We start from the raw sequence: 23,872 nt of genomic DNA on the forward strand, positions 1-23,872 counted from the left end.
GTTTCACATACAGGGAAGGAGAACGGACGTTAAGTGAACCATCTGCTGAGCGTCCTGCCTCCCGGGAGCCTCAGGGGACATTGAGGGTTTGGGATGGACGTTGACCCCGAGACGCCCTCCTGTGGACCAAGGGCGAGGCCTGCCCAGCAGCACGCATCACCACCAGGGCCACTGCCACAGGTGCGTGGCCACCTCCGTGCAGACCCCTAGCCCGGCCCGCTGGCAGCCGTTCGCGGACTTGCATTTCCGCCCACCGAGGCCCAAAACAGCACAAAATTCAGGCACAAACATAATGACTTTTTTTAACACACAGAGTGAATTAAGCACATACAAGTGGCACCTTACAGAGCAACTGTGAATAAACTGATGAGAGAAAGTCGGAGGTCACGGGCACAGAGCTGCGTCCCCACCGGCTCTGGAGGGGGGTCCGGCCTCGGCTGGCAGCTGACGCAGCCCCTCCCAAGCCCTGTGCGGGAGCAGCCACAACGCAGAGCAGCAGACGTGGGCGACCCGGGGCCCGGCCCCAAGGCCGAGGCGCCGCCAGCTGTGGCTCCGGCCTTGGGCACGTTCTCTGGCGGGCGTCTCCTTCTGCGATGCTCCACCCACACGATCTTCCAGGAAGGGCAACCCCTGATGCGGGTCAGCCGGACAAGGGCGTGTGGACCTACCGGTGGGGTCCGCGGGACCAGGCATGAGGGAAGCCCCCAAGCACGGAGCGCCGTCCGCACCTGCGCAGAAAGGGCTTCCGGGCCACCCCACACGCAGCCTTCAGAGCCACGCTCCTGCAGGTCCCGGGGGCCGCCCCGCAGCACGGGAGCCTGCCCCACGGTGGGGACAGGGCTTCTGGAGGTAAAGGGCGACCCCTTGTGGGCAGATTGAGCACATGCTTAACTTCGACTTCGCCAAAGGCCGCGCCCGTCCAGGAGAACTCCCGTCCCGTCCGGGTGAACACGAACGCCGGCTGAGGTGCAGAAGCCAAACCCCACATCTCCCGTACCCCCATCCGTGGCTGCCCCGGCCAGCCGGCCCTGGGCCCCACCACCGGGCCCCTGCCCTCAAGGGCTGGATGCTGCCACGGGCCTGGCTCTTGCCTGGTCAGCAGGGCCTTGCCGGACGAAGAATGCACGCGGAGCCCTGGATAGGCATCGAGTTTTATATTTTTAAGTGAACAAATCTAATAAAATGAAAAACAGGTTTACTAAAACAAGTCCAAGAGACAATACAGAAGATAAGCTATAAAACCAAAGCGCGAGGGCCCCTCAGGGATGCCTGGGCTCCACAGCCCCTGACAGACCCAGGGCAACAGCAGGAGGGTGGCACTCCTTGTCTCCTCCAGATCCAAACTACACGCTTTGGTTTTGTTTTCCTCTTAAAAGGTTTTTAAAAGGTTAACACCAGGAGTTAGGCAGGCCTACCCCGCACTCGGCGGGACGTATAGCCAGCCCACGTTGAGCTGGGCCCAGCGTCCCTCACTTCCGACTGCCTCTGACAGTTGTGGCGCGTGGCTCACTCCTGAGCTATGCTTCTCAGCACATACTTGACCGTGTAGGCGAAGGCTGCAAACCCAACAATAACAAACAAGTTCGCCAGGGCACCGCCCAGGAGTCCATGGTGCCGGTTGGCCTGCTGGAGCCCTGCAAGGTGCGGCCCAGCCCCCGGCGCGTGCCCGTTGAGGAGCGGGAGCCCGTTCTGGCCGTGGTGCGTCTCCCCATCTGGAATCACATCTGGTAAGGGGAGAGCCTGGGGTCTGCTACTGAGTTCATCTTGTGCTTTCTGCTTCTGTTTAATTTCCTAAAAGAAAACAGGTTGGTCTAAACAAATCGCTTCCTCTAGGACTAAGGAGGGTCCTGCAATCCATCAAGAAGACCCTGTGAGGCTGCGAGTTCAAATCCTGCTCCCGCCCCTGAGGGTGGGTGCTGCTACAAACCACTTTACAGACAACGGCCAGGTGACGGGGTCACACAGCCCTGACCTCATGAGGTGTGCTCTCTGCTCCAGTCCCAAGACCAGGGAGTATCCTAGGCCCTGAGCGGGGCCCTCCAAGAGCCTGAGCAGCCAACCTGGGGAGGCCAGCTCGATGGGAGCTCAGCCAAGCGGCCCCAGCCCATCCCTGGTGCCCAGGTATCAGGGCTGCTGCACCTGCTAGGCTCCACAACCCAAAAGCGTGTGTGGGAACAGGCGCCTTCAGTGCCCGCCTAAGGGGCACAGCACAGGGATACAAGGGGAACACACTTTCTCTTCAGCAAACAGTTGAATCTGAAAGTGTTTCTGATGTGGGAGAAAAAATCTGGTATTACCAACTCTCACTTTCTTACCTCCACAACTTCAGGAAATAGTTCACAGAAAACTTTGTCTTTTAAATTAAATGCTAAACTTTGTGCAGCCAGTTGTCTTTTCTAGGAAGAAAGAGAAGGGAACGTCAGCCTGAAGGCCCGTGTCAACTCCTTCTAGCCCTAGCAGACGACCTTACAGCTGGGCTGGCCCCGTCCTGTGGGAGCACTCACTCCGGGAGGCTTGCTCTTCCCAGCAAGCTGAGGCTCATGAAGGGCTACGCATCTTTCCAACAGTTAGTGACATCACACTTGATTCCTACTTGAGCAACAGAAAGATGAAAGCCCCTTAACAAGGAGCGTGTGCAGCTGTCTGTGGAGGGGGCCGTGTACTGCCATCCCTCCCCAGGCCCCGAGGACGCCTGTGCCTGCTCTCCCGCTGCTGAGGAGGGCAGGGAGCCCTGGAGCGGGGTCTCTACAGTGGTGCCGGGGAGCAGGCGTGCATGCGGGCCTCACCGTGAAGTCCGACGTCTCCACACTACCCAGTGTGGGGCCCTTCTCCACCATGAAGCTTAGGAGCCCCGTCAGGATGGTGGACACAGACCAGGCTGGGTTCCATGTGTCTGGGTGGAAATCCGTGATGGAAAGACACAACCTGCCAAAACAAGACCCACTTGACGGAGCGCACACACACTGCAGCCACGATCGCACTCCGCATCAGGGCAGATGGACCTTACCTCGTGTTACACTTGAACCTTCCATTGGGTGTTATCATATAAATGCTGGGAGGCTTAAAGGGAAATTCTCTGGGAAAAGTGAGTTTTCCGTGATAATAGCCACCTACAGCAGAGAAAGAGCCTTGTCATGCCCGCAGAGTCACCCGTGGTCTGGACCCCAGCACCCATCGCCACTGTCCCTCCTCCCGCCAACTCTCCCCACCTCCACACCTGCCCACTGACCATCCCTGCATCACTCACGTCTTGCTGGTGACCTCACTGGGGGCGGGCTCAAGACCACCAGCCTAGAGCAGGCCCCCCAAGGCTACTGCGTGCCCCTCTGCAGCCCTGAGCCCCACCCGACTGAGCAGAGAATCAGAAGAGAAACTGCCCAGTCTCCTGGGTCCCCACAGACCCCCATCACAGCAGCAGGTCACCCCTAATCCAGGTCCCCTCTCTTCTCCACCAAACCACACCTGACAGCAAGCAAACCTGCCACCGTTTCTCCCACCTTAAACATAAACTCTGACCCCTCTGCCCTCCAACCCCAGCAGCTGCTCCTCTCCTGCAGGTAAAAGCTCTGGACAGTCCATCCACCCTGCCATGCTGAGCCAACCCCTGACAAGGTTTGAAGACACCAGAGTCTCCCAAACTTGACCTCAAGGTCATCAGACAACCCACTGGTGAGTCCTACTGCACCCCAGGCCTCACCACCACTCCTGCCCCTGCCCCTCAAAGCCCACCCTGGTTTGGCCCCCTGCCCCTCCTTGCCCTGTGCAGGCCACCGGCTTCCCCTAGGGCCCCACCACAACATGCCTGGGGTCTCACAATCTCTCCCAACACAGGGAGACCATGATGCCTCTCAAGCCAGCACCTGCCCAACAGGTCCAGGAAGGAATTCCCACTATCTCCCCAAAACAGCAACTCCATCTTCTTAGTTGCTCAGACTAAAATCTTGGAAGCCTCCTACCCCCACAGCACATTTACTCCAGTGAGCCCACCTTCCATTGACTAAGAGCCCTTTCTGGGCTGCCTCCACCCCTGCTCGCCCTGCTCCTGTCTCACACCAGGGAGGCACCCGGGAGCCTGTTGGAAATGCAGAGCCTTGAGCCCTCCCAGACCAGCTGAGTGAAACGTGCACTGGACAGGATTCCCAGAGGTGCAGGCACAGGAGGCTTGAGGACCTCTGCCCTGTCCCCCCACTGGGGCTCCCTGCTGGTCCCCAGCACCTGGGTGCCTTGGGGGTCGGGACTTGCCGGTCCCAAAGCACTGCAGGTCTCTGCTCGTGTGCCACTCCTGGGCAGGGCCCCACCACCTCACAGGGCCGCAGTGGCCCACGCTGCCACACATGGCTGCTGTCCACAGGGATGACAACGTGAGCAAGCGCCACCTCTACGGCTGGCCAGGCAGGCAGACAAGCCCGACAAGAGACTAAGGTAGAGCGGACATTCCCAAAGAAAATCACTAAGAAAAGCCAAACTGGAAAATAAGCAAGAGGCGTAAACAGGCATTTTCCCCAAAAGGAAGCGAGAGCAGCCGACACACCGCTGACAACTCTTTCGGCTCCGTGTTGATCAGGAGGGGCCTTGAACGCACAGAAGCTCACCCCTCGTGGCCTAGTGGGGGGTGGTGGAAGGTGGGCTCCCGAGGGGGAGCTGGCCGGGAGGGCACCTCCACACACACACACAGTCTGGCAGTCCCACCTCGTTACCTACTCAGAAATGCCCACTGGTGCCCGAGAGCACCACTGGGCAGGGGGGGTCCTACATGGAGCACATGACCGATGGTGCACACAGAGAAGCAGCGACTTGCGGGGCACACCCAAACACAGAGGGAAGCGACTCTCCACGCTCAAAGCTGTGCACTTCAAACTGCAGAGAACAAGCCTGGAGACACGTCCCCAGGGGAGCCCCAGCCAGGCAGGGGCTGTGGAAGGCGGAGCCTCGCCCAGAGGGTAAAGCCTCCTACCAGCTCCTGAGCCACCCCAGCAGGGCAGAAGAGTCAGGGGTGTGTCCTGCCCGATGTCCATAGGGGACGGGCAGGCGCAGGGCAACAGCCAAACCCTGGGGGAAGAAACCGTAGCCAGTGCAAGGCCGCAAGAGAGGAGCTGTCCAGGGCTCCCCCTGGCACCCTCCACCCCTGCCTGGAGCTACAAGGCAGATCCCAAAATCGGGCAGAGTGACTCCTCCAACTTTATTCCTTTTAAAACCCATTTTGGCTGTTCTAGGTTCTTTGCCTTTCCACGAAAATATTAGAGCAAGAGTTTTGGAGTAGGTCTGAGTCTGCCCACACTGTCGGCTTCTGACGGGACTGTGTACAGTCTCAGCACCACCATGGGGAGGGCTCTTCAGCACTGTGTCCTGTGAGGCTGACTCTGAGCAGCGGGGCCGGCGTGCCCACAGAGCAAGGGGCGAGAACAGGGTCGGTTCTGAGCCAGACGACGTGACCATGGGAGAAGAGTGGTGAGCGACTGGAAGGGTCAGAACACCCAGAAGCCAGAGGAGGAACAAGTGACAAGGATGCACAAATGCACACCAGCCAGGTCTATGCTGGCCCAGACACAGAGGCCTGAGAGCCACCCCTGGACATGGCAATTCAGAGTGGTCCCTGGGAGACCGTGATGAGACCCGTCAGCCACAGGTGGGGAGGGGAAGAGGGGAGGGGGAGGAGAGGGGCCGGTTAGTGCGGAGGGGCAGCAGTGAAAGCCCGTTCCTGAGGGGGCCTCTGAGGGTCCTTGGGAGGACAGCACAGCACACCGGGAGCATGAGCAACAGGACCAGCAGAGCAAAGCGCAGGAGATGGGGACAGGCCCGACGGAGGAGTGAGTGGCATACAAACCCAGGTCTGGAAAGGGAGCTGCCGTGGCCTAGGGTCCCCTGCAGTCCCAGCCCCTGGCAGCACCTGCTCCCTCCACCTGCCACCTCACCACCCAGGTATCATGCTCTCACTTCCACCAGCAACAGTCCTGGTAAGTCTTGTGGGAGTGGGAGAGGGTGCAGTCACAAAATGAGTAAATGTTCGCTGTTCATTTGGGAAATATTAAAACTACAAAGAATCAAAAGCTAACACCCAGGCACAATCCCACTTGTGGGACAGAGCACACTGCTCGCTCTTGGCATCCGTTCTTCAAGTGTGTCAGCAACGCACATGTTTAACAAGCATTTTAACAAGACCTTACAGGCGGTTCTGATGCCCACCTCACTGTATTTCTAGAACCGTCCCCCAACCCCCGACACTGTCCTGGAGCCACATACCCTGCTGCTGGGCATGCAGGTGGCCCCACCCCATACATGTGCTCCTCCACGCCTGTTTCCGTAGCACACATCCTCCCAGAACTGGGCCTCCCCTGCCCAACTGCCCGGAGCCCCACTGATGTCCAAAGCACAGGGGTTCTCACCTCCTACTCGGGGAGCAGAGCCTTCCCAGTGGGGCCTGCTACCATCCCACCAGTGTGGGCCAACAGCCACGTAGCTCTGGCCCCAAGGGCAGGGCCTGTGGCCAGAGAGTGGAAGGCACTGCCCACCCACCTGCTGCCAGCCTTCCCGCCAGCCCCTAGAGCCTTGCTGACTGAGCGTTCCAAGGCCTACCCTGTAAATGACACCAGAGGACCTGGGTGGCATCACCGACCAGCCTGGGCGGCGAGCAGGAGAGCGGAGGGCCCATCCCAACCAGGGCAGGGCCCCATCTGCACAAGGGCCCCACCACCTGGCTCAGAGGACTTGGCACAGAGCAAACTCTCATACATACCCTTCTTCTCCTTAGATCATAACCATCCTGGTGCTAAGATCAGGAGAACAAGGCCTGTCTTCCCTGCTCTGACCTCACCAATGTGAGGCTGCGTAAACCTCTGATAGTGGCAGATGGTCCCTGGAGCCTGAGACACAACAGCAAAACAAAACTCCGAGCAAACCCCTCTGACTTGCAGAGAACCCAGGTTAAGTTCCAAGCATGTCCAACCTAACTAATGCACGTCCAGAACAGAGCGTCATTTACACGTACAAGGTGCTTAACCAGTGAGGTTCATTCAGAATATGAAAACTGCCTCTTAGCCTCCCAAGTCAGAGCAAAGACTTACCTTCATAAGGAGTCATCTCAGGGCCTCGGACCACGTAGTGCCTGAGGGAGAGAAGGAAATCAGCTGGCTTTGGGAATGGCAAACTCTCTAACCCGGAGCTGCTCCAAGGCCAGGGTTTGTAGGATCAGCCAAAGCCAGACGCTCCCACACATTCGGCAAACGCGCAGAAGCTACACTGCCGGCCAGCGGCTTGTTCTCAGAGCCCTTCAGCATCTATGACGCACAGCCTTTGGTCACTTTGTAACAGGAGCTAAGAGGCCGTACCCTCTAAGTTTCCCAGAGTGCCCTACGTCCACCATATGTAAAAAGTCGATCTTCTCTCACCATTAACGTCAACTGAAAATTTTTACAATTTTACTTATTGAAGTCAAAAAACTGATTTTCAATACACTCTTGATATGTACTTAAAAATCTGTATTTTTCAGTGTGCCCAAATATCATGCAGTAGGCTTAATAGCAAACAGTGACCTGAAGCAGCTCTGTATCCCCTGGCCTGATGTCCTGGAGGAACCAGAAGCGACCTCAGAGCAGCTGTCCTTGAGCAGGAAGAACAGGGACAGCCCACGACCGTCACCAAAGCCCTGAGACGGAGCCCAAGCCCAGGGGCCCGTGTGGCCCACCCCATACAGAAACAGGAGCACTGCTGCCCACAGACACACTTTCCACACAAATAAAGGAGGGCGACTCTACACCAAGAGGTTTTTGGCTTACAAATTTTCAAACGGATCAGAAAAGCACAAAGTGGCCCAGGAACAACCCTCAGAGCCAGCATATGATGCATCCGAAACACGGCCGTAATTTATTACTGCTCCCAATTCCGGTGCCCAACGTGCGAACTGGAGGAGGGATGGGAAGAGTGTGCCCTGCCAGCACCCAGGGCAGCAGAGTGGGGAGCAAGTGCCACAATGCTCGGAGGACAGGACTGCTCCGGGCGGGGGGCACCCCCAGCTGGGAAGAGCTCACAGAGCAACCAGGGAACTGCCCCCTGGGGTATCTCGCCCTCGCCCAAAGGTGCCTAAACTGTGCAAAAAATATGGAAATCTGCTTTCCTGCGGGGTGTCTGCAATATTGGCTGGTGCCAGGTGGAGGTGCCTCTGTGACCCACCCCACACAGAAAACCTGGGCAAGGGTCTCTTAACGGGCTTCCCCGGCAGACAGTGCCTCACCCACTGCTGCCGCTCAATGCGGGCCTGGAGTCCAGGGTGAGACAGTGTGCCTGCTTCCCAGGCTCCGCCTTCGCCCCTTTCCCCAATTCTGATTTTGTTGTGTTTTTTCACTGTAATAAACCTTAGCACGGGTCACCCTAGTCAACGATCAAACCTGGGGACCCCGACTTGCACGTGAAGAACGGCCTCCACACCATGAAGATGCCCCATGACTGCTGAGGAAGCAGCCCCTCCATCTGCCAGCCAGGTCCTGGGACCGCCCTGATTTTGTCGACGGGGGAGGGAGAGCTCCCTGGCTCACTGCCACCTCACTCCCAGGCCAAGGCTCGCCTCACCCTGTAAGCCGAGGAAGGCGCACCCAGAATCCTCAAACACCTGTCCAATCTGGGAAATACTTCTTTTTAATTCAGTTAAATCTCTTCTCTCCGGATGAAAAAAAAAAAAGGTAAGTTGTTTTTAAGATCAAAATACAAAACACCCTTCACACAAAGAGAAAATTATTTTCAGACCTCAGCCCTGTACCTCGTTTTTCGGCCACGAGGCAGCCTGCAGAGGCAGCCCTTCCACAGCACCTGCAGTGTCCGCACAGTCTGAGGTACCCTGAAGGCGCTGCGCTCTCAGATCTTCGAGCATGTGCCCCAGGGGTAGGGGAGCACCTGCCCAGGCCAGTGCCAGGAGCTGCTTATCAGAACCCTGCCCCATCACTAACTCTCCAGGCAGGACAGGCAACTTCAGAGCACCAAGAAAAGAAGCAGAGAGTCTAGAAACACAGCCTCTCCTCTGACAGCCGTCAGCCCCCCTGCCCTGAGGTGTCCCTATGGACCCCACAGACCCAGTCCTCCTGAGGACTTCCTCTCTAGCCCAGGGTCAGGAGGACCCCACCATGTCCTCAGCTGCAGCCCATTATGAAGACAACCAGAAAGTGTCTGCAGGCCTCAGCCGCTCTGCCTGAAAGGCGTGGGCACACCTCTCCCAGCGCTTGACAGGAGCACCAAGCCCAGCCAGCCAGCCAGCACAGCCCAAGCGGCAGCTGGTGGGGACAGTGCACAGCCTTACCATTCTAGAATGTTGGAGGGGAGGGGCTCAGCACAGATGTAAGGCACTGGGTCCTTCTTGATCCGAAGGTAGTCCTGTTTCAGACGCTGGGTCGCTGTTGTTGGGGCTCTCTTATTGCTGTTGTTGCTCATCTATTTAAAAGACATTTATGTTTACAAAGAACAACAAGAGACACACCACCACGGCAGCCCTCAACCACACCACACCTTCCTTTTCATTTCTGCAGCTCACCATTTGTGCACAGTCCATCCCAGTCACCCCAAATCAGGCCTGTAGGTCGTCCCGACTTGCCCACCCGCTCAGATGCCTGCAGACCTTGTAAACTGTCCTTCTCCATCCACCCTGCCACAACTTTCACGTATGCAATGTCAGATGAAAAAACCCCGAAGGCTTGCTCTTGCCTCAAAAAACCTAAATGGGGAGAAAGACATTTAATTTCAAAGGGTCATAGGTAGTGGTATGCTGAAGCCAGCCCAGATCAGCTCCTGAGGGACCGTGACATCTCTCGCAACTCCGTGCTGGGAGATACCACACGGGCGGAAGTCAGGATGCACTCCAAACCAGCCCCCACGAAAGCCCATTTACCTCTATCCAAAGTGAGGGGAAGGAACTGGGAAGCTAGTAAATAGTCCCTCCAAGAGACTCAGGGGCACATGCCAGGCAAGGGGGAGCAGCACCTTCCAGGTGAGCAGCAGAGGCCTAAGCAAGCACGGTATGTCCAGGAACAGCGCTGGGCCACGGTGTCAGGAGCCACTGTGCAGTGAACGGTGGCTCACAAGGCTGGCCAGGCACGCAAAGCCACCAAGCAGTGTCCCGGAAGGGTCCTGGGCCCAAGTCTTAAGGCAGATCAGATCTGTTAAAAAGGTCGCTCGGGTGGCTCAGCAAAGGATGGAAAGGACAGCAGGGGACAGATGGGATGGTGTGGGGAGGGGCAGGACAGCAGTGAACTCTGGGGACCAGGGGTGAGGCAGAAGCCATTAGTCAAGGGCAAAGATGAGGCCTGGCTCCAAGGACCCTGAGCCACCTCCACTATGCTCTAGAGGCCGCGGGGAGGGCTGGCGAGGGTGGACAGAGCTCCGTTCTCACGGGCACCAGAACAGCTCCAAGCCCCGTTTTACACACTGAAGCTCTCACCCTAAGTAAGATGAAAAAGCCAAGAAGTTGTGCTGCTAAAAATAAAGCGTCAAAAAATAAATAAATAAATAAAATAAAATAAAGCGTGGAAGCTACTGGTCTGAAATGCAGCAAAAGCAGAGGACACATACCACAGGCAGGCAGGTGTGGAGAGAAGAGGAAAGGCATGAAGCAGAGCAGTGGCAGACTGGATGGGCGTGAGGGGGGAGTCATGTCCCCCTGCTCATCCTTTCACCTCTAACACCCAGTGACCCGAGCTCTCCCGACCACAACACTGGACATCTGCAGCCAGATCCCACCCTGACCCTCCACAGTCACTCCGCACGCAGGACCCGCCCCTCCTCACCGCTGCCTCAGGACCTTTGCGCTTGGCCCCACAGACACACTCCCTACCTCAGTATCAGGTCTGCAGACTCCTGGCCCCTTCACCTGGGTGGCTTCCCCTCAGAGCACAGCCCCGGCAGACAATGCCCAGGGCTCGGTGTGCTCACTCTGTCCCCCAGGGCCTGCAGGGCACCCACTCGGCTTCCTGCTCCGAGTGCCTAAAGTGCAGGCCCCTTCCCCTCCTCCTTCCCTTCCCATCCCCCCGCACTCCCCAGAGGCAGGGTGTACCACTTCCCCTTCCACAACAGCCTCTTTCGTCTCCCCTTCCATCCATCCTAGACACGTCAGTCAGACTAACTCAACACACAGTCCTGATCACAGCCTTCACGACTCCACCAGAGCCCCCAAAGAAACGTCAGCTCCTCCCCCTGCCTGCCAAGCTCGCTGCAAAGCAGCCCAGCCAACCCTCCTAGGTCCTGACACCCAAGCCCTCCTCATCCTAACCACAAGGCAGGCAACTCACCCAGACTCCTCCCGGCCCGCCTCAAAGCCACGCTCTCAGACCCACCCTGGTCCCCAAGTGAGGGCCTCCAAACTCCGCCCAGCCCGCACCATGCCAGCGCACCCACAACAGGAGCAAGCTACAGACTGGCCAGGAAGGGAGTGCTTCCCAGAGACGGTCTCCAAGCTCCAAGCCGAGAGGCCAAACGCACAAGGTGGCTCACCTTGCGCTGACACCTAGTAACAAGCGCAGCAACAGTCCAAATGCAGAACCACCACAAGACTCGGTTTCTTTTAAAAGTTCACCCAAACATTTCACTTTGCCACGTACTAAACAATTCACAGGACATTTCAAATACGACTGTGTTTGGACTCAGTTAAGTGGGTAGATTGGAGTGGACAGCCACTCAAATAAAACAGATCCCACCTAGTCGGTCACAAACTCTCTTATTCTTGCTCGCAAAGGCCTCACCTTTAGAGCCATATTTATGATTCATCTATCCGGTTCAGGAAAGGAAAGGGCCCTTGAGGACTTAGAACTGTGCCCTCACAGCCCCTCCTGGTGGTCTGACCTACACAGATCATGAAGCATGTCCCAGGTTCCCCTCAAACCAAGTCCACAAAAGCAGCACACACACAGTGTATTACATGAAGAAACGGGCTGCAGACACAGGAAGGCCAAGGCATGTTCACACACGGAAACTGAAGGGGCGCCCACACCACGGGCTCAGCCCTCAGCCCCATGGTGATTCCAACTTGTCATACGCCCACCATCTGCTCACCCTATTGTTCTCTCTGCAAACGCGTAGCTCTGATGACTGTGTGGCATGAGACCCTGGCCTGACTGACCAGATGGGCACGTGACACAGCCATGCCCCGGACTTTCGCGGAAGGCTCTCCCTTCTCCTCCGGGATTGCTTCACAGGCTGGACAGAAGCCCAGGCCCATGAAGGCAGCCCCAACACCACCCACGCCTCCGCCTAAGAACCGAGCTGCCAGAGATCAGCACTGCCAAGATGTGCAGACCACTCACTGCAATTCCAGGCACCAAGATCCAACCATACCTGAAGCCTACTCGCTGGACTTTCCTACTCAGACCCTGTAGCTTCTTGCTGTTAAGCTGGATTACACCAAATTTCACTCACCTGGAACAGAACACCTGTTCTGCCGTGGTTTATTCTTATTCACTACTAGCTCTATTCCCACTGGGCTGTGGCCTTACCTCTCTGTAGCCGTTTCATGCCTGGACCAGGCAAGGGACTGGGAACTGGATTTGAATTAAATACGGACAGTTAAGTGGTATCAGATGAAAAAAAAAGAAGTGTACGCCTGGCCAGAGACTAGGACGATACAGGTCATTAGCAGCGGCAGAGTGAGGCCAGCACAGGGCAGGAACTAGCCCCGGGCCCAAGTCCCGCTCGAGCAGGCCAGCAATGGAGGGAAACACTCCGCCTTCCCGCTCTTACGGCCTGAAATCTCTGTTATCCCAGGCGGCATAATCTTGGACACACTCTTTCCTGGCTGCATGAAGCAATTTGGGGCTCCAAGTGTTCAGGGGTGAAGCGGCGGCGGGTCAACGGCAGCCACCCCCACCCCACACGGTTTCCCAAGACGCATTTACACACCAAGATCTACGCCGGCTGGTCCTGGGGGTGCCCGCAAGCGTGCCACTAACTGCGGGCCTCTCCTTAGGGCAGCCAAGTCCTCAAGCTAGCCGACGACCACTCCGGCCCGCAGCCCCGGGCGCCCGGCCGTAACCGACCTCGGGTTCCGCGCACAGAAGCTCCGGGCCTGGGCCCCGCTAGAGGGGGATCAGGCGGAGAGGGGCCATGCGGGGACCCCGCGCCCCCGGCGCAGGCCCACGGGCGCGCTCACCTCTCCCCGTCGCCGCGCGTGGGCCGCCGCCGCGCTCAGGCTCGCCGAGGTCGAGGCCGGAGCAGAGAGCGGAGACAGGGGCCCACGCCGGAGAACTGCACAGCGCCGGGACAGAGCCCACCGCACGGCCGTAGCCCCGCCACCGCCTCAGTTTCCAAGATGGCCGCTCGCGGGGGGCGGGGGGCAATCCTCACTTCCGATTCCGGTGCGCAGTTCGCTGGGTCCGCCGCTCTAGACACCCGGGCTGACGTCGCCTGCGTCTCGCTGCTGTCCACCGCCCCGCGAGGTGGGAAGGCCGGCGCGTGCGCAGTGGAGAACAGCTCCGCACGGCGGGGATGCGAGTGGGGAGGTCGGTGTGTGCGCAGTGGAGCGCAGCTCCGAGGGGCGGGGACCCGAGTGGGGAGGTCGGCGCCTGCGCAGTGGACGGCGGCTCTGCAGGGCGGGGACACGAGTGGGCTGTCGGCGTAGTGGCGAGCAGCTCCACGGAGTTGGATCCCTAGGTTCCCGGCCTTTGTGGTCGGGCCGCTACCCCTCTCGCGGGCAACCTCGTCCTTAGCCCTCTCAGGCAGGCGACCCTAGGGAGCAGTCAGTGGCCACAAGGGTCCTGGACCCCGCAGCCCGCACACTCCCCTCCCCGCGACCGGGGGCCGAGTGGAGTCCCGCCGAGAGCGGGACGCGCCATCCCAGGAATATAGGCCCAGTTAAAGGGTTAAACGGTGACTCCAGCGGTGCCACGTGACCCCTGCCCTGCGAGCACAGGGCAGCCTGACTCTAACACCAGCCGCCCTCCGAGGGCTCTGCCCAGTCCGGCCTGGGGGTCCAGTTTTGCGCCTCCTGAACCCGAGAGCGCAGGAGTACGAGAGACCCCAGCCCTTGAGTGACTGAACCCGCGCAGGGCCCCTGAGCGTCACGTCCTGGGCGTGGGGCCGGGGAGCGTCCTCAGAGCCCGAGCCAGGTGGGGTCCGTCTTGGACAAGCCTACCCAGCCCCTGCCCACGAGGAGAGCTTTCCTCACAAAAATAGCTCCACTGTCTCCCAACCGAATATTCCACGCAGCCCATGAATAGGGTTATTATGCACCGGCGGACGCGCTGAGGATCCTTTCGGCTCCCGTGGTCGCCTCCCTGGCCCTGAGGGAGATGGAGGCAGGGCTTGGCCACCAGCCTTGGGGGTGGGGCGGAAGCAGGCAGGTGGGGCTGCTGGGGGAGGCCCCCAGCAGAGGGCTGCTCCCAGGGGCTGCATCGACAGCCCTCACTGCAGGGCCCTGGCGCTGGTCCTGTTCACCTCACGTCTGCTTTGGAGGATCGTTGGAGGGGATGTGAGGGCGGCAGGTGGGCACCTGGCAGCCCAGCACGTTGCCCACCACCCTCCTTCAAGGAGCAGCTCAGAGCAGGGCTGAATGGGGGACTGGGTGTTCCTCCTCACAGGTCGTGCCAGGAAAATGCTGCAGGGTAGGTGTGAGGCAGACAGTGGTCATCAACTTGGACAGATCTGGAGGGCCATCACTGGGTAGGGCTGTGTGCCTCTGTGTGGCAGAACTGGGATTCAGGCCCTGAGTCCTCGCCCTTCACCACAACCCCAACTACCTTCTGGGGTAGACCACTGGTCAATGAGGTGACTAACCACATGGCAATTGACAGTGGATATCAAGCCCCGATAGGTCCAGCTGGGACCCTGGCAGCTGGCCACACTCACCCCTGAGTCCAGTCCACCCAAGGCTCCTTAGGCAAGAGGAGCAGCCACTGCAGGGCTGGCCCTGCACCCTGGGCAGAACTCAAAAGAGTGCCCATCATCCAACAGTTTGCCAACATGCAAGTCAGCCTGTGGGAGCCCAGGTCCCCCTGCCCCGGGGCTCTGCCCCCTGCTGTACACTCAGAGGCCTTCTCAAAATGGTGCCTTCATTCCTCCACCTCCCCTGAGGGCTGTGCTGTCCCCACAGAGGGCAGGCCTGGCTGATCTTAGCATGTAGCAAGTCACAAAAGGGAGGCCACCTGGGGCTCCTGGGAGTTTGAGCCACAGGTATGTCTAGCTCACACCCACACACACCTGCAGAGCATGGGCAGTGACACTGTGGGGCTGGGGTCTCTGGCAGATAGAGGCCCTCTCCTGAGTCAATGTGTCCCGTATGAGATGGGGGTATCCACTTACACAGGAGCATCTGAATGGGAAGGCTCAGCTCAGCACTCCCCAGCATCAATCCCCAGCCCCATGCTCACTGAGCACCCCTGAGTCACACCCAAGGAAGAAGGTACCTAAGACAAGTGCGGTCAGCAGGTCTTACTAGGACCCTCACCCCACCAACCCCACATATGCTGCCTTCCTGTCAGCGAGACCCAGGCTGCCCAGGCCTCTGACAGGAGAGCTGGTGGCCTCAGCAGTTGGGAAGGGAGTAGGCCGCTGGGCTGGCAGCTGGCCGCAACAGGGACCTTCTTAAGCCCCAGATCCACCCTGCTGGAGCAGGGGAGGCTGGAGCCAACTTCAGGACGGATTTCCTGACGGTGAGCTCTGCAGATGGCCAAGCTGCAGGAAGCGGTCAGCGTGTCCACTTTGAGCATCTCAGGGGGACCACCCTCTGTGTTGCAAGAGTGCCAGGAAGCTGAGGTCAGAACCAAGAAGACACCCCCGCCCCAGCTGATTGCCCCTGCCCCTCCCCAAGGCAGGACCTGAAAGGTCACATCTGACCAGTAAGGACCATCTGGCTGGGGCTCAAGAGAGGGCACCAAAGGAGGGGAAAGGGGCTCCTTGGGGAGGGCTGCCACTCAAAGGCCTGGTGGGGGCTGTGCCAGCAGGTTGGGGTCAGCCACCCTCCTTGCTGGGGAGAGGGTAGAGAGTGCGATGCTGTCCACCTGTGCCTCCTCTCAGGCATTCTCACATTCTTTCAACATATAGCCACTGAGTGACCACATGGCTCACATCGCGCCAGGAGCCTGGGACGCCCGGTCCTGCCTCAGCCTGCACCTCCTGCTCCGCCAGGGACAGGCCAGGAAGGGAGCAGGGGGCTGTCAGCCTCACTGTTGCCATTAAAGTCCCTGTTTCCCGGTGAGGCAGCTGGAGTCCCCCTCTGCCCTCTCAAAGGCAGGCTCTGGGTGGTCCCCTCCCCTCCCTGCTGGACCAGGTACACACGTGAGCCGAGCTGCTGACCTTTGGCCCTGGCGCCTTCTGCTGGCCCCTTGGCAGTCACCCTGGTTTTCCCCAGGAGGAGGGGAGAAGGGTTTGTGCCTTCCACCTAGATGAGCTCTGACTCAAGTCCTATAGGACGTGGGTCGCAGCAGGCATTCCGTTGCCCCTGGCCGGGGCTTCCTCTCCCATAGGAAGGCGGGGGCTCCTGCTCCCTGCTAGCTGTCCTTGGCTGTCTGGGACCCACTAACCAGACCTGGACTCCCCGAGGCAGGGTCTTCAGGCCCCGTTCCAGGCTGGCCACTTTTGCAAACTCCTGAGTTGGGAGACACAGGTCACTCCAGTTCTAGTTACTAAGAACACCTGGGGCCCTATTCTTCTGCTGAAAGGCCTCCCCCAGGGCAGTGTGCCACCCACCCCTCCAAAGGGAAAATGCTCAAGGGAGAGGACCAGAGACCCCCACACCAGTGCTGAGTCTGGGGTCTCTGGCCCAGGGAGGGGGGTCTCCACACCAGTAACATCAGCTGATCCCATCTCTACCCTGAGCATAAAGAGGAAACTCAGCTACATTTTGTGCTTGGGGAAACAGGCTCAGAGAGGTTGAGTAATTTGGGCAAGATGACACAGCCTAAGGTGAGTGACAGAGCCGTGATTTGCACCCACACCCAGGTGAGTCCAGGGCCAGCTCTTCCCCAGGGATGACAGCATGACTTCCCTCTCCCGGACGTCACAGTGGCTTTCTGCCTCCTTCCAAAGCCACGAGGCTGGTGACCTCACCCCTCCTCAGAGCCAAAGCCCCACCAGCAGGGCCTGGCCGGGGCAGGGGCAGAGCTGCCTCCCTCGGTGCAGCCCAGGTCCTCAGCACTCATTTGGGTGGGGTGTCAGGAGCCCAGAGCCTGCCTTGGGAGGGGGCTGTAGGGCCCAAGCCAACCCCTAAAGCCTGGGACCAGGCTGAGGGTCTGGCCACTTGGGATGGTGATCCCAGGTCATCCTGGGGACGTATTGGGCCAGAGACGGTGGGTCATCCTGGGGGCAGGGTCCTGGGCTGCCATCCTTCAGCACTTGCGATTTGGGCCCTGAGTGTGGTCTGCATCCTTAGCGCGTGTGTGGCATGTCAGAGGTGCCTTTGTGTCTGGTGAGGAGACTGAGCCATGTGCCACAGAGCACCAGGTGCCATCTCCACACCCAGGCCCCAGGTTGTTCCCACAATTAGCCCATCCCAGTGGCTGGGTGGCTGGCTCTGGGGAGCACTTGGGTTCTGGGAGCAGAGGCCCCTGCTCAGCGTCCTTTGGCCACAAACATCTATGGCAGAGCCGGCCGCACAAGCCAAGCAGCCGGTGGTAAGCCGGCATCCCTCCCAAGCCTGGCAGGAGAGAGTGGGCAGGTAGGTGGGGGGCCAGGGCACACAGGGGTCTGCAGGGAGCAAGAAGGGCAGGCATCTAACCCAAGGGAGGCCTGAGCTTTGGGGCCCAGAGGGGACACTCAGGGAGGGGCAGATCTGCATCCACGGGGGTCTCGGACCGACACAGGACTCCCCACTCCCTCCAGAAACTGCAAGCCCCTCACCCCGAGCCAGGCGCAGGGTCCCACGCCTTACCTCCAGGGGCTCCAGACAAGAAAGGCTTGCTCATGCGGGGGACCCCATCCCTGCCCTCCAAGGGTTTACCTTCCAGGTCCAGAGCAGGTGTGGCTGCCCCCAGCAGGCCCAGCCCCTCCCCGCCACTATGCCCCACACCCAGTCTGCCTGTTATAAATAGGACGCTGCCTGCCTAATGCTGAGCCACATCCCACTCTGTCCTGTCACCTGCTGGAGCCACCACCACAGGAGAATGGCGGCCCCTGCACAGGGAAGATCCAGCCTCAAGGTAACATGAGGCCCCTGGCTGGGGGCTCCCCTTACCAGGCGTGGGCAGTGGGGCCAGGCATCTCGCAGTGTTTCCCTAGCCTGAAGCGGAGGGGCTTCTGCCCCATACGTCACCTGGAGCACACACAGGGCGAGGGCAGGAGGGTCACACAGACCCACTGACAGTGGGCTCAGTGTATTTGAGAAGAGTGTGTGTGTGCATGTGTGTGTGCGTGTGTGTCCACATAGGAAGGGGCCGTGTGCCCCACCTGTGTTGTGGCTGAGACATCCCAGAACTCAAGTGCCCAGACTCACCCCGATGCATCTCAGGCCCTCTGTCTCAGGTGTCCGGATTCTGCCCCTTCTTGGGAAGCCCTGGAGGCTCTGAGTGGTCCCTGAGATGAGCTCCCCTCTCCAGAGCTCCCCCTTCTCCTGCCCTGGTGGCCACAGCTAAGGTGGGAAGGGGCTGGTGTGGGCTATGGGTCTAGGTGGAGGGGAAACATGGTTAACAGAGTCACGAAGAACCGTCTGCAGTTCCTCTGCCCCACCTGAGACACACAGCCAAGGCCCCGCCTTACCTGTGAGGGCTCCGCGTGGTCACGGGGACGCACAAGGGCGGCTCTGTGCCATATGAGACCCTCCATCAGCACCCTGTGCTGGCACATGCCCCTGGCCAGGATGCCAAGAGGCATATGGGGGGCCCACAAACATGGAGACCCCCAGGGGAAGGCCAAACCACCCCCGTCTTGAACCTGGGGCCCAGGAAGCTGGCCGGCTTGCTCCGACATGCGTGTTCCCAGAGCTCAGGAGAGCGGCCTGCTCAGGCCCAGAAGAGGGGCACCGTGTGCTCCCCCTGGCTCAGCCCCCTCCTCAGGGGCCAGCCCAGACCCAGCCCACAGGAGGGGGCTGAGCCCAGGACGCTGTTCCTCTGGTGCAAAAGGGCCTAATGATTCAGAGCAAGGTGGGGACAGCGTGGAAAGTCCCTGGGAAGCTCGTACAGTGACTCAGTGTGCATCTGGGGCCCGCAGGCCTGGCCTGGTCAAGGTCCCACATCCCTGGAGCTGGAAGACTGGGAGCCCAGAGGCAAATCTTCCAAGAGCTTCTGTCCCCCAACATTGGGCTCTGGACCCACAGACACAACACAGCCGCTACCCTGAGCAGGTCACCTGGCCTGCTCCTCCCTAGAGGTCCCCGCCCCACTCTGGGGACAGCAGCAGAGACTCTCCCCGCTTCAAGCCCACCTGCAAACAGGGCCAGGCAGGGCCTGTATGCCATGTCCTCTGCTGTCCCTGCCCCCATCACCCAGGCCTCTCTCCAGCCATGATCAGACACCCAGGCTTCGTGGGATGGCTGCCAGGTCTGTCCCAAGCATGGACAAGCCTCTGTTGGAGCCTCTTTGGAGTGTGAATGGACTGGGCGGTGCCTCTGGTGGCCAAGGGACACAACTATCCAGGGAATTCCCAGGGACAGAGAACGGAAGCGGGACTGGCCTGGGGTAGGGAGACCTGGCTAGGGATCAGGCCTGCGGCAGGCAGGGCCCTGCTGAAGCTCGCTTCTTGGACACAGGCTGGAGCTGGGGGCCCCAGGACCTGGAAGTGCCCCCCAGCCCCGCCATCACGGCCGCCACCACCAGAGGAGAGGCATGGGGAGAGGCTGGTGGAGCTGCACACCTCCTTCAGAGAGCTGTTCGCCTTCTTCTGTGCCAACGCCACCATCCACGGTGCCATCCGGCTTGTCTGCTCCAGCCAGAACCGCCTCAAGACGGCATCCTGGGGGCTGCTCTTCCTGGGCACCCTGGGCATGCTCTACTGGCAGTTTGGGCTCCTCTTTGAGCAGTACTGGCGGCGCCCTGTCATCATGACAGTGTCTGTGCATTCGGAGCCAAAGCTCTTCCCAGCGGTCACTCTGTGTGACATGAACCCGCACCGGTGAGGGGTGGGGGCTAAGACGAAGGGTGGGGTGGCCTGAGGGTTCCCAACGCCTCCGCTCCGTAGCCTGCGGGCACCTCACCAGGTGTGGTCACAGGGTTCACAAAGCCCTGGTCACTGTGATCCACCTCACCCCACCCCTCGCCCAGCCAGGCCTTCTGCTCCGTGGGGGTGGGGCTAAGGGACAAGGCAGAGCCAGATGGCAGGCCAGCGCCAGGACTGCCTTCTAAGCATCCCAAGGAAGGGAGAGGCTGCTGTCCACTGACCTCTGGTGTCAGCACTGTGTGGGCCGGCGTGGTTCTCCCTGTCACCATCCCATCCCTGATGTGGGAGACCTTGGGGGTGGGGCCCTGACTCCCCTCCCCTCCCTCACCCTCCCCTTTCAGGCCCAGCTGGGCCCACCACCACCTACAGGCACTTGATGAGTTTGCCCATGAGAATATCTACTCCCTCTACAAGTTCAACTTCAGCAGGAGCAGGGACACCCCCATCATCAAGGACCCCGGCCCCGAGCCCGCCTTCCAGCTGGACCGTGGAATCCACCTGCAGAGGCTGAGCCGCTCGGATGGCCAGGACAGAGTGGGTTTCAGGCTGGTGAGTGTCCAGAGCCCTGCAGGGTCCCCGCATGCTGTCACCTGCAGGGTGCTGAGTCGAGCGTGGGCAGGCGAGGGGCCTGTGCTGATCTGACACCCCCCCACCCAGTGCAACAGCTCGGGCGGTGACTGCTTCTACCGGGCCTACTCGTCGGGTGTGACAGCTGCCCGGGAATGGTACCACTTCCACTACATGAACATCCTGGCCTTGCAGCCCGTGGCCTCTGAGGACAGCCACAGAGGCCACGGGGGCCACTTTGTCTTCTCCTGCAGATACAACGGCCAGGACTGCGAGGCCGGGTGAGGGCCGCTCCCCTCTGCTCCACCTAGCAGGCGTGGGGGCCACCCCCAGGGGCCTGCTGGCTGCAAACAGGTCCCCCCGGAGATAAGGCCAGCCAAGGTCCCTTGGGCCACGCGCAAGGGGGTGATGCATCAAAGGTGTGTGCTGGTCTGAGTGTGGCCCCTGCTTCCAGGCACTTCCAGACATCCCACCACCCCACCTATGGCAGCTGCTACACCTTCAGTAATGAGTGGGTTGCGCAGCGCCCAGGTGTCACCCATGGTGAGTGCCATCCCTGGGCTGGGTGTGAACAGGGGGCATCCAGGCCAGCCCGGCCTCATCCCTGGCCTTTCCCCAGGGATCAGCCTGGTCCTCAGGGCTGAGCAGCAGGACCACCTCCCTCTGCTGTCCACGGAGGCTGGCATCAAGGTCATGATTCACAGGCGCAACCACACGCCTTTCCTGGAGCATCGAGGCTTCAGCATCCGGCCGGGGACTGAGACCACCATCGGAGTCCGAGAGGTGGGGCCGGCCTCTGGGGGTGGGGCGCAGCCCTGGGGCCTCGAGGGCACGGTGGCGGGAACTGAAGCCACGCCCTCCCCCCAGGATGAGGTGCACAGGCTTGGGAGCCCCTACGGCCCCTGCACCCGCGGCGGGCAGAGTGGGGCTGTGCGGCTGCTGTACAACGCCTCTTACACCATGCAGGTGAGCCGGCGTGGGCGAGGGGCAGGGAGGCTGGGGGAGGGGAGAGGGGCCTGGGGAAAGCCTAGGGGTGTCTCAGGGAGAGGGTGGGCTGGGGGAGTGAGGTGAAGCGGGCAGCAGGGAGGCCCGGGGGAGGGGTGGCCACCCCTGGGAACCCCAGCTCCAGTCCCTTGCTGTCCCCCTAGGCCTGCCTGGTCTCCTGCTTCCAGCAGCTGTTGGTAGAGACCTGCTCCTGTGGCTACTACTTGTACCCCCTGCCGGCCAGGGCCGAGTACTGCAGCTACGCTAGGCACCCAGCCTGGGGTGAGCCCTGTCCTGCCCCCACCCACCTCGTGGCCCTTGGTGGCAGTCACCCGCAGGCTGTTAGGAAACGTCCCCACCACTAGTGTCACTCCTAACGGGTTCCCTGTGACCCCTCCCCAGGTCACTGCTTCTACCGCCTCTACAGGGACCTGGAGGCCCACAGGCTTCCCTGTGCATCACGCTGCCCCAGGCCCTGCAGGTGAGCAGGCCATGTGGTGGTGGGGTCAGGGGCACTGCCCTCGGCGCTGGCAGGCTGTGATGTCCGTCTCTCCTAGGGAGTCTTCCTACAAGCTCTCTGCCGGGACCTCTCGTTGGCCTTCTTCCGAGTCAGTGGTGAGTGCTCTGAAGAGGTGGGTGAGGGGCACCCCAGAGCCCACCCTAGGCCAGCCTCTGCCCCAGTGGACCCTGCCCTCCCCAGCCCTGCAGCACCCCACAGGCTGGGAGGAGTGGTGACCACAGCGGTCCCACTGTGTGCAGGACTGGATCCTGGCCGTGCTGGGCAAGCACAGCAACCGGAGACTCACGGGGAGCCCAAGCCCCAGGTGGGTGCGCCCCTCCTGCTCTGGACTCATGTCCTGGCCTCTCCCCTGCGTTCCTCACCCTTCCATGCCCCCATGGAGGGCTAGTCCAGGGCCCAGCCCCTCATGCCTCTGCCCCGTCCCAGGAGCAACGTTGCCAAGGTGAACATCTTCTACCAGGAGCTCAACTACCGCACAATGGACGAGACTCCTGTGTACTCGGTGAGCCAGCCAGGACCGAGGGCCAGGAGCACGCGGGGCACACAGGTGGGCGGGCCCCTTGTGTGCTCACGGCCCGCTGACGCCTGCAGGTGCCACAGCTGCTCTCGGCCATGGGCAGCCTCTGGAGCCTGTGGTTCGGCTCGTCCGTCCTCTCTGTCCTGGAGCTGCTGGAGCTGCTGCTCGATGCCCTGGCCCTCGCCCTGCTGCTGGGCTACCGCCGGCTCCGCAGGCCTCGGGGGTCCCAGCGGGGGCCGGTCAGCTGACCAGTGGCTGCAGGCATGACATCCACCACCCTGGGGGCCCATCTGGTCTCACCTTCCCACAGTGCTTCCGGGAACTCCGGCAGGAGTCTCGGCTGAAGAGTTAGGCCAGTGTGGCCTCGAGACTCCCAACCCCTGAACCAGCCTGAACTCGGTCTGACCCTGGGGGCTGTGGCAGCAGAGGGCTCTCCTGGTTGCCCAGGATTGGCCAGGCGAGCCCCACGGGGCCTCCTCAGGCCAAGCCAGAACCAGGACCCTTAGCTCCAGAGCTCACAGGTCGGCAGGTGCCCAGCCACCCTGCCCAGTGGTGGCCTCGCAGGTCTCAGGGAGGCCCCCCAGCAGGGAGGAGGGTAGTGTCCCCACCACTCTGTGTTCCAGGAGTGACTCTGTGAACATGTGTGAGCATGTACATGCGTGGGGTGTGCCTCCACGTGGGGGAGTGCTTGGAGTGTCATGTGTCTGTGTGTCTCCCTCCCCTATGTGCAGGTGTGTGCAGACATCAGGCAGGGCCTTAGCTGAGGGAAGGCGGGAGAAAAGGCAGGACCAGGCTGGGCACCGGGTGGTCTTGGGCTACTTTGTAATAAAATCAATTATTCTGCCTGGTGGCTAGAGCCTGTGTGTCCACCCAGTCACTCTCCCCTCAAAGCTGAGTACTTGAGGCCGCACCCCCACCTGCTTGGAGCCACAGACATACTGCAGGGGCTGGGAAAGAGGAGGTCCCTGGGCCGAGGCCAGCTCGCGGGGCCAGGGCTTGTCCAGGGGACCAGCCTCACCCATTGGCAGCCACCCCTGCTCCCACCAAGAGGCCATAGTCCAGGCCAGAGAAAGGAGAGGGGCTGGGAACCAGACTGGGGGTGTCAGGAGTCAGTTGCCTCAAAGAAGCCCCAGTCCCCCCATCAGGCGCCTGGCAGACGGCAGCTGTACTGTCTTACTACGTCCTTCTGGGGCACTGGTGCGCCCCACCCCAGGCCGCCCCTCGAGAAAAGCCAG

General features: G+C 60.6%; 2 protein-coding genes across 7 annotated transcripts; one reads left to right on the top strand and one right to left on the bottom strand.

Annotated features, from left to right (window-relative positions):
- Window positions 1–288: 288 nt before the first annotated feature.
- On the bottom strand, window positions 289–18,876 carry UBE2J2 (ubiquitin conjugating enzyme E2 J2). Of its 5 annotated transcripts, none has more exons than XM_057499582.1 (8): window positions 13,118–13,351; window positions 9,599–9,694; window positions 9,284–9,414; window positions 7,062–7,102; window positions 3,008–3,110; window positions 2,787–2,925; window positions 2,316–2,396; window positions 289–1,791 (listed from the first exon to the last, which is right to left on the bottom strand). In XM_057499582.1, exons 3-8 carry the CDS (start codon window positions 9,412–9,414, stop codon window positions 1,507–1,509), a joined length of 780 nt encoding a protein of 259 aa, XP_057355565.1. In that variant the 5' UTR covers window positions 9,599–9,694; window positions 13,118–13,351; the 3' UTR covers window positions 289–1,506. The 5 variants fall into 5 exon arrangements, with proteins under 5 accessions (XP_057355565.1, XP_057355564.1, XP_057355563.1 ...); XM_057499581.1 differs by having other exon boundaries at window positions 9,515–9,694; XM_057499580.1 differs by lacking the exons at window positions 9,599–9,694; window positions 13,118–13,351 and adding an exon at window positions 18,655–18,876.
- SCNN1D (sodium channel epithelial 1 subunit delta) lies at window positions 17,001–23,493 on the top strand. Of its 2 annotated transcripts, none has more exons than XM_036882708.2 (14): window positions 17,001–17,573; window positions 17,991–18,098; window positions 19,643–20,004; window positions 20,391–20,598; window positions 20,707–20,897; window positions 21,071–21,159; window positions 21,236–21,399; window positions 21,484–21,582; window positions 21,765–21,882; window positions 22,003–22,081; window positions 22,158–22,215; window positions 22,360–22,424; window positions 22,547–22,622; window positions 22,712–23,493. In XM_036882708.2, the coding sequence occupies exons 1-14, from the start codon at window positions 17,385–17,387 to the stop codon at window positions 22,883–22,885; spliced, it is 1,980 nt and encodes a 659-aa protein (XP_036738603.2). In that variant the 5' UTR covers window positions 17,001–17,384; the 3' UTR covers window positions 22,886–23,493. The 2 variants fall into 2 exon arrangements, with proteins under 2 accessions (XP_036738603.2, XP_036738604.1); XM_036882709.2 differs by having other exon boundaries at window positions 17,007–17,617.
- Window positions 23,494–23,872: the final 379 nt, after the last annotated feature.

This window comes from Manis pentadactyla, chromosome 4, assembly GCF_030020395.1.
Source record: "Manis pentadactyla isolate mManPen7 chromosome 4, mManPen7.hap1, whole genome shotgun sequence".
Taxonomy (NCBI): Eukaryota; Metazoa; Chordata; class Mammalia; order Pholidota; family Manidae; genus Manis; species Manis pentadactyla.